General features: G+C 46.4%; 1 protein-coding gene across 1 annotated transcript in view; it reads right to left on the bottom strand.

Moving 5' to 3' along the window:
• Positions 1-8,444, bottom strand: part of NLRC5 (NLR family CARD domain containing 5) — a 175,013-nt gene that overhangs the window by 122,815 nt on the left and 43,754 nt on the right. Inside the window, exons 6-8 of the mRNA XM_088458330.1 lie at positions 5,222-5,305; positions 2,529-2,618; positions 2,380-2,430 (exon numbers count right to left, since the gene is read on the bottom strand). Coding sequence (XP_088314456.1) covers positions 2,380-2,430; positions 2,529-2,618; positions 5,222-5,305 — 225 coding nt within the window. The remainder of the gene's footprint in view (positions 1-2,379; positions 2,431-2,528; positions 2,619-5,221; positions 5,306-8,444) is intronic.

Raw genomic sequence — 8,444 nt, 5'->3', positions numbered from 1 at the left:
CGCACTTGTGCGCCAATGGTGGAGCTTCTTGACTCACCAGCAGTGTTACACTGTATAGCAACATTGACATTGGGCGTTTCAGCTCTTGCACATTCAGGTGCACGTTAGTACACAATGTTATCGATGCAATGCAGTGCCGCAAAAAACCACAGCCACGGCCAGGGGTGTTTTAAGAGACACAGGGCCTGACTCATTAAGGATCACTATTGCTAAAGCGTATGCAGATGGCCGATTGTTGCATACTGCGTATGCATTGCAGTGCGTGTGCACAAAGGACACACTGCGATTACGCAGAGCACGGGAAGCCATCACCGAGTGAGTAACAGGCAGTGAGCATTTGGGGGTGGTTGGAGAAACGCAGACATGTCTGTCCATTTGAACGCCGTTGGTGTGCATAAATAAGCCAGTGCGATTGCCTGCGCAGCTTGAGTACTTACTGCGCGCAACGAGGTTAGCAATTTCTAAGTAGAGTCAGGGCTGCTGTAATTCTGCATGAGGGGCCGATGGTACTTGATGTTACCAATGTTTATGGAGGATTGCAAGGTATTACGGATGTGAGATAGCGGTAGTGGGCATCTCTATGCTGGCAGTGTGACGGCATTGCGATGGCAATCATTAGCATATTTTCACAGCAGACCTGCATGCGATTACAGAGCTGCGATCGCAATAGCGATCCTTAATGAATCAGGCCCCCAGAGTAGGCCCCCTCCTCTCTCTGGCGGTGCCACAGTACCGTAGATTCTAGCTTAGTGCCAGAATCTACTCCGCATGCGCAGGTCTCCGGGAAAATGGTGCCCGTACTGGTCTCCGGGAAAATGGCACCTGCGCCGGGGATCAGCAGTACTGCACATGCGTGAGTCACCAGGAATATGGCCGCCGCCATTTTCCCAGTGATTTTCGCTGCTCTTCAGCGCCGGCCCGGCGCTACAGAGCAGCACTCCGGAGACTACGGACAGGTAAGTATAAGACTATATGGGTGCAGGGTGCGCGGTGTGGGCCCCTCTGTACCCAGGGACCCATGTGCCCCGCACTTTCTGTACCCATTATAGATACGCCACTGGCCATGGCGGCGACTGCATGCACCTCCGAACCAGACCCAATTATATTTTAATTATATGTAAATTAACATGTATAATAATAGATACAAGGAATTTGAAAACATGCATTTCCATTGGTCTTGGTTCAGGATTACTTTTGCACAGTTAGGGGTAGATGTACTAAGCCTTGGAGAGTGATAAAGTACCAAACAGGGGCGTAACTAGAACTTTTTGGTACCCATAGCAACATTTGTAAGGGGCCCCCCTAACTTAGGTCTTACACAATAACCACAGTAGTTCCCCTAAAACATTAAATGCCCACTGTAATGGTGCCCCTTACGCAGTGCCCCCAGTAATGAGCCCTCTGTAATGCTCCCAGTAGTGAACCCCTTGTAATGCTCCCAGTAGTGAGCCCCTTGTAGTTGCCCCCAGTAGTGAGCCCCCTGTAGCTGCCGCCAGTAGTGAGCCCCCAGTAATGCCCCCAGTAGCTGCCCCCAGTAGTGAGCCCCCTGTAGCTGCCCCCAGTAGTGAGCCCTCTGTAATGCCCCCAGTAGTGAGCCCCCTGTAATGCCTCCAGTAGTGACCCCTTGTAGCTACCCCCAGTAGTGAGCCCCCAGTAGCGACATCCCTGTAGCTGCCCCCTGTAGTGAGCCCCCAGTAGCTGCCCCCTGTAGTTGCCCCCCCCTCCCCGCACGCGCGCACACACACAAAAAAAACAAACACTTACCTTTATCCCCGGCGCCCGCTCCTCGGCACTATGGGAGTGACGTCATGATGTCACTCCCATAGTGCACTGCGGGACCCGGAAGACGGAGTGAGCTCCGTCCTCCGGCTACCGCTGGGGGTTTGAGTTGGAGCCGGGCGTCCGCTGGTAACACAATCTCAGCGGGCGCCCGGCATATGGAGGGTGCAGGGGGTGCGATCGCTGGGCCGGCGGGCCCCTTAAGCCGACGGGCCCCATAGCAACCGCACCCCCTGCACCCTCCATAGTTACGCCACTGGTACCAAACAATCAGCTCCTAACTGTCGTTTTTCAAACACAGACTGTAAAGTGACAGCTAGGAGCTGATTGGTTGGTACTTTATCTCTCTCCACTTTATCACTCTCCAAAGCTCAGTACATCTTAGTCATAAATGCTGAGCAATGATGCGATGATAATGATCAAAATATTTTATTCTCCGCAAGATACAGCTCCGATCTGTTACGTCACCTCACTGGGAAGTAATGGGGTCTGACTTACACACAGCTTCTATTACCTGTAATTCCGTGACAATGATTTTATAAACTCCCCTAAATGCGATGTGAGTGTAATACGCCTACAACCTCTCACTGTAAGACTTACCTTTCAGGGTGGCAGCTCTCTGAGGAGAAGACGGTTGTAGCTGTGTCTCCGCTGTGGCACAGAAATGGAAATAAATTGATGCATGTCCATATATAACGCATTAGGCCTAATAACAATATAGTAAGTATCCATAAGCTACTATTACTCACATTATCTGCACGTTGTCTATGTTGGGGCACTCAGCAGCTGCCTTTAGCAATGTGAGGACACCCATCACATTTATCTCATTGTGGCTCAGGCTGAAGGACAGAAAATCAATAATTACTCAGCCACAGTACACTGTCAGCGACACACAATGCCATTAGGTGCACATCTGCATCAGCTGGGACAACCAATGGCAATAAGGGAGTCAGAAGAGGATCCGATAGCTGTGCCATTATAGCGGTTGTCAAGGAATAGAGGGGAGGTGGATCAAACCTTCTAAAGAGGACCAGTGGAGGTGTTGCCTTAGCAACCAATTAGATTGTAGCTATCACATACATGCCTAGCCTCCCGGAAGTCGCGGGTGGCTCCCGATTTTTTGGGTAACCCCCCGCACCCCCTGAAGGGAAGGCACTTCTCCCACATTCTGCCCACTTCCTAGTGAAGTGGGCAGAATAAGGACAGTTTTCTTGCGGACTGGCAGGTCCACGACTAGGGGGCGTGACCTAATGATGCGATTCTATGAGAATTGTGTCATTTTGGCCCCTCCCCTTATTCAAATATGTGCCGTTCGTGTCAAATTGCCATGAGGGGGTGGGGCTTAATTACGCGGCCCATCCGGTTCCGCCCCCAACACCTCCCACCTGCTTCTCCTCCCCGTGCCTCTTCTGTGGAGGAAAACTCCAATGTCTGCAATTATGAGATATCATTATATAGAATGTAGTAGATAAATCAAAGCTGCTTCAGCCTAGTGCTAGTTAATGGAAAATCGGGGGGACCCCACGCCGATCATAGTGATCTGTGCAGTGCTTCTTTTGTGGACAGGGGCGACGTCATGTTTGACCTTATAAGTTGACATCGATTTTCAACTGATACTTCAAAACCAACAGCATTTACACCTGCAAAATCCGACTGACATCGACGTAGACGTAAGGTTTCAATTGAAGTTGAAACCCAACGGTTGCTAAATATGCGGATTTTGCTGTAGGGAAATCCCGTTGATGCTTGTCGCTTAAGATTGATTTTAAAATCGATTTAAAATGACCTTTAGTTTACCCTTATGTGTAGCGCATGCGCTGTAGGGAATTATGCGCACCTCTATATCTGGTCCACTTTTTTTGAGTCATTTGAATCTTAAGATATTACGGATCATATACACATATTTTTTTTCCATGCAACTTTTTGCTACATACATTCTGTTTGAATATGCAACCACTTTTAAATTAGGACCCAAAGGGATCACTCCAATTAGGTGTGAAGGGGGCACCAAAGGCACGGCAAAATGCGCCCCTTGCAGTCCGATCTCACCCCAGACTCGGGTGAGATCGGGGGTGGAACTTAGTGTAAAGGAGGTGGAGCATCGAAGAAACAGGGCGGAGCCTCGTGGCACCCCCATCCCACCCGTTTACATCACTGTGGGGACGTGCCCAGCACTCTCCGAGATGCTGGGCAGCCCCCAATCTCTCCCTACACTAGAGAACAGATGCTGTGCACATGCACATGGCATCTATTCTCCTTCTGCTTCCCCCCCCCACCGTGGGACACTGCGGCCCGCGTATGGGACAGCGGGACAGTCCCAGAAAAACGGGAGTGTTCCGCTGAATGGGGGACAGTTGGGAGGTATGAATACCGTAACTGCTGCATATAGCCGCACTTACTCGCGGCTGCAAGAAACTCGCACCTAATTGTATTGACCCCACAATGTTCAACTAAAATATAGGTGATAACACAAAATACTAAACTCTGGAAAGTGATAAATTGGAGAGTGATAAACTACCAACCAATGATGATTAGGAGCTGATTGGTTGGTGCTTTATCACTTTCCAATTTATCACTTTCCAGAGCTTAGTGCATCTGCCCCAGTTTGTTAACGTTCCTTTCAATCACAAAAGCCTACTCTCTCGTAATAGCAGGATGTCTGGGGAGAAATCCCCAGACTTCCAAAAGGACAGGCAAATCGCTTCCCCGCTCTTATGCGCTAAGGTGGGTGGGGCCAAGAGCGTACTACGTCATCAAGCCTCATTCAACTTTGCAAACACCTGGTGGCAGGAATGTAATGACACAATCATGTAATCGCCCCTCTGTCACCCTGCGTGTACTGATGTAAGAAGGGTTTTTAGCGTAATTGCCCAACCCAGCATTATCATGCCCGCCAACGTCATATTTTCCTACCATAATAGAATTGTGTATAATAACCTGGGATATTACTAAATGCCGAAATTTTGCATATTAAGTAAATAGTTGAAAAGAAAAAAAACATTAGTCTGATTGTGTCACCTATTTCCACATTTAATGCATGATAACAATTAGATGAAATCACACACAATAGGAAAGGGCTTGTAGCGGCATCCGCATAAAGTCGCAGGAGCAATACAGGCCAAAGACACACACACACGGACACTGCAGTGTCCAAGTCGCAATGTGTGTGATGGTAGCTTTGTCATGTAATGTAGTGTGGTGTATGGTGAGGTGGAAGAGGAACTTAGATGAACGGATCAGAATATACTACACCAAGAAGGGGTATCAAGCTGCTTGTGTTTTGTTATAGTTATTAGTTCGCTAAACTTTGCTTGCGCCGTTGGCGATATATTACAGTACAATTGATACTAATACATCAATACACAGATATTATAATTCAGAAGTTACAATATCATTATAATTTAAAATACACACAAACACAATATCATTATGTGACACTTACTCCAAACATTTTAAATGCTCCATCTTAGAAACTAATTTGACCAATGAGAACATGTCCTCTATCTTTAGGCGGTTACCCTGCAAGCTATGGGTAAGAAAAAAAGCCATGAAAAAGTCAAATATTGCTAGGTAAATATCAGTGCACATCATTTATATATAATCATTACATCTTCATAATTTATAGCATTTTTAACAGTATCTACAAACAGCATATGTATATCCAACTTGTGTCAGGTCATTCCCTAGGTATTCTATAGCTGCTATTGCTTGGAGGGTACTTTGAGAGCTGTGTGAAGGTGAGTCTCAGCCACGCATAGCATGGTCATGTTACTGTTGTTCTCTCTTTATGGCATCACCAAGTGTCCGCAGAGTCGCACAGGGACATACAGCAGTGTCACTATAATGGGTGCAGGGTGTGCGGTATGCAGTGCACACCATGCATCCAAAAATGATACTTACTTGTCTGTCAGCACTACAGAAATCACCGGGAAAATGGCATGAGCGCCATTTTTCTGGAGACCTGTCCATGCGCAATAGACCAATCACCGGGAAAATGCAGCTGGTGTTATGTTCCCAAGAACATGCCTATTAATGTGAGAAGCCCAGCCCTGCCCCACGAGTGGTCATGTGCATCTAGTCTCCAGGCTTCTTCTGGAGTGGGGAAATCAAAAGTTGGGAAGTATGGTCCAATGTGAGGGCGAGCATATAGTATCAGAGTCGCTGAAGGTAACTTGGAGGCAAGAGACAAGGAGCACAGCTTGCATCGACAGGGCTTAGTGTAGAAAATGAATAAGGAGGGCCTGGCCTGTGACAGCTGGGAGCTGATTGGCTGGAGCACTTTTATAATACGCCACGAGTTTAATCATTCATTGCGAATTATAAAACTCATTGATAAATGAGGCCCTAAGAGCTTACATACCATGAGAGCTTACATACTATGTTCAGAACCTTGTGTGGGTTTAGCTAGTCATCTTCCAACATGATTGTGGGCTAGGCTGGCCCCTGTGACAGGGATGATCTTTAGTCCGGGACCAGCCTTGCTAGGGACAGTCACACTCACATAAACTATGCCTTGTTACTGTACTTACACAATGTATTTCCTCTTCCTGTGCAATCACTTAGAAGCAGAATACAGGAATGTAACGCTGCATTGTAGAGGCACCCTACAGGAAGCTGTGTAAACAGTAAAGGGGCGTACTGCATTATGTCTCAGTGTCCTACAGTGCTCGTAGTACCTGAATGTACAGTGATTTGCAGGGACACTGCAAATGTCCAGTGAAACCGTGCCGTTGACCTGCCCAAGCCAAGATGCTCCATTCTTTCATAATACGTTTACCTTACACAGGCGTTTGCCATATTTTTGTATTCTGAATATTAATCATTAATAACTTTTAACTCGCAGTTCATATTTATTAATAATCATGTTCTAGACCCAATAATTATAATTTGTTATTGCCACTATTTGCGGCAATAAGTACTTGTGCAATAACAAAAAGGGATGGCTAATGTGATCACTTTGCTTCTTCTTAGGGACTTTGCGGCACTGCTGTGCATACGCAGCCTGCTGGCCACGCAGGGCCGTAAAATACGTTCTTAGCTAATTGCAGGCTACAGGCGCTTACTTTGACTCTAATTAGCAAATACAACTCAGATTGCACTAATATGTGAAAAGAGAAAGGGGTATTTTAAGCTGCCCTGCTTTTGCTGAATCACATTTCTCCCCAAAAAAAGCCCTTAGATTCTCTATCAGCTCTGGGCTTCCAGAGATTGTGTCTCATCCCTATCACTATAATAACTGTATGCATTGTGCCCCTTCCAGTGATTGTGTCTCATCCCTATCACTATAATAACTGTATGCATTGTGCCCCTTCCAGAGATTGGGTCTCATCCCTATCACTATAATAACTGTATGCATTGTGCCCCTTCCAGAGATTGTGTCTCATCCCTATCACTATACTAACTGTATGCATTGTGCCCCTTCCAAGATTGGGTCTCATCCCTATCACTATAATAACTTTATGCATTGTGCCCCTTCCAGAGATTGTGTCTCATCATCCCTATCACTATAATAACTGTATGCATTGTGCCCCTTCCAGAGATTGTGTCTCATCCCTATCACTATACTAACTGTATACATTGTGCCCCTTCCAGAGATTGTGTCTCATCATCCCTATCACTATAATAACTGTATACATTGTGCCCCTTCCATAGATTGTGTCTCATCCCTATCACTATAATAACTGTATGCATTGTGCCCCTTCCATAGATTGTGTCTCATCCCTATCACTATAATAACTGTATGCATTGTGCCCCTTCCAGAGATTGTGTCTCATCCCTATCACTATAATAACTGTATGCATTGTGCCCCTTCCAGAGATTGTGTCTCATCATCCCTATCACTATAATAACTAGGGGTGTGCACCGGCCACTTTTCGTGTTTTGTGTTTTGGTTTTGGATCTGGATCTTTCTTCGTGTTTTGGATCTGGATTGGTTTTGCCAAAACCACCCTTCCGTGTTTTGGGTTCTGGGTTTTGTGTTTTGGATCTGTATTTTTTTGAAAAAAAGCATAAAAACAGCTAAAATCACAGAATTTGTAGGTTTTTCTGCTCCTATGCTATTATTAACCTCAATAACCTTAATTTCCACTCATTTCCAGTCTATTCTGAATACCTCACACCTCACAATAGTGTTTTTATGTCCAAAAGGTTGCACCGAGGTAGCTGGATGACTATGCTAAGCGACACGAGTGGGCGGCACAAACACGTGACCCATCTAGGCGTGAAACTGCAGTGGCAGACAGGATGGCATTGAAAAACTAGGCCCCAAACTGTACATAATGCAAAGAAAAAAAAGAGGTGCAAGATGGAATTGTCCTTGGGCCCTCCCACCCACCCTTATGTTGTATAAACAGGACATGCACACTTTAACAAACCAATCATTTCAGCGCCAGGGTCTGCCACACAACTGTGGCTGAAATGATTGGTTCGTTTGGGCCCCCACAAAACAAGCTGGCAATTAATCTGTCCCTGCACAAACTGGCTCTACGGAGGCAAGAAGTCGTCCTCATCCTCCTCATCCACAGATTCCTCACCCTCTTCAGTGTTATGTACATCCTCATCCTCACAGAGTATTAATTCGTCCCTGCTGGAACCACAGGTCCCTCTGTACGTTCTGGAGGCTGGTCTCCCTGGAAGAGTTGATCATTCATTTTATGAACATCATC

This window comes from Taudactylus pleione, unplaced genomic scaffold (genome assembly GCF_031769625.1).
Source record: "Taudactylus pleione unplaced genomic scaffold, aTauple2 ptg000828l, whole genome shotgun sequence".
Lineage (NCBI taxonomy): Eukaryota > Metazoa > Chordata > Amphibia > Anura > Myobatrachidae > Taudactylus > Taudactylus pleione.
Note: the sequence above shows the minus strand (reverse complement) of the source record. Positions and strands in the feature narration are given on the sequence as shown.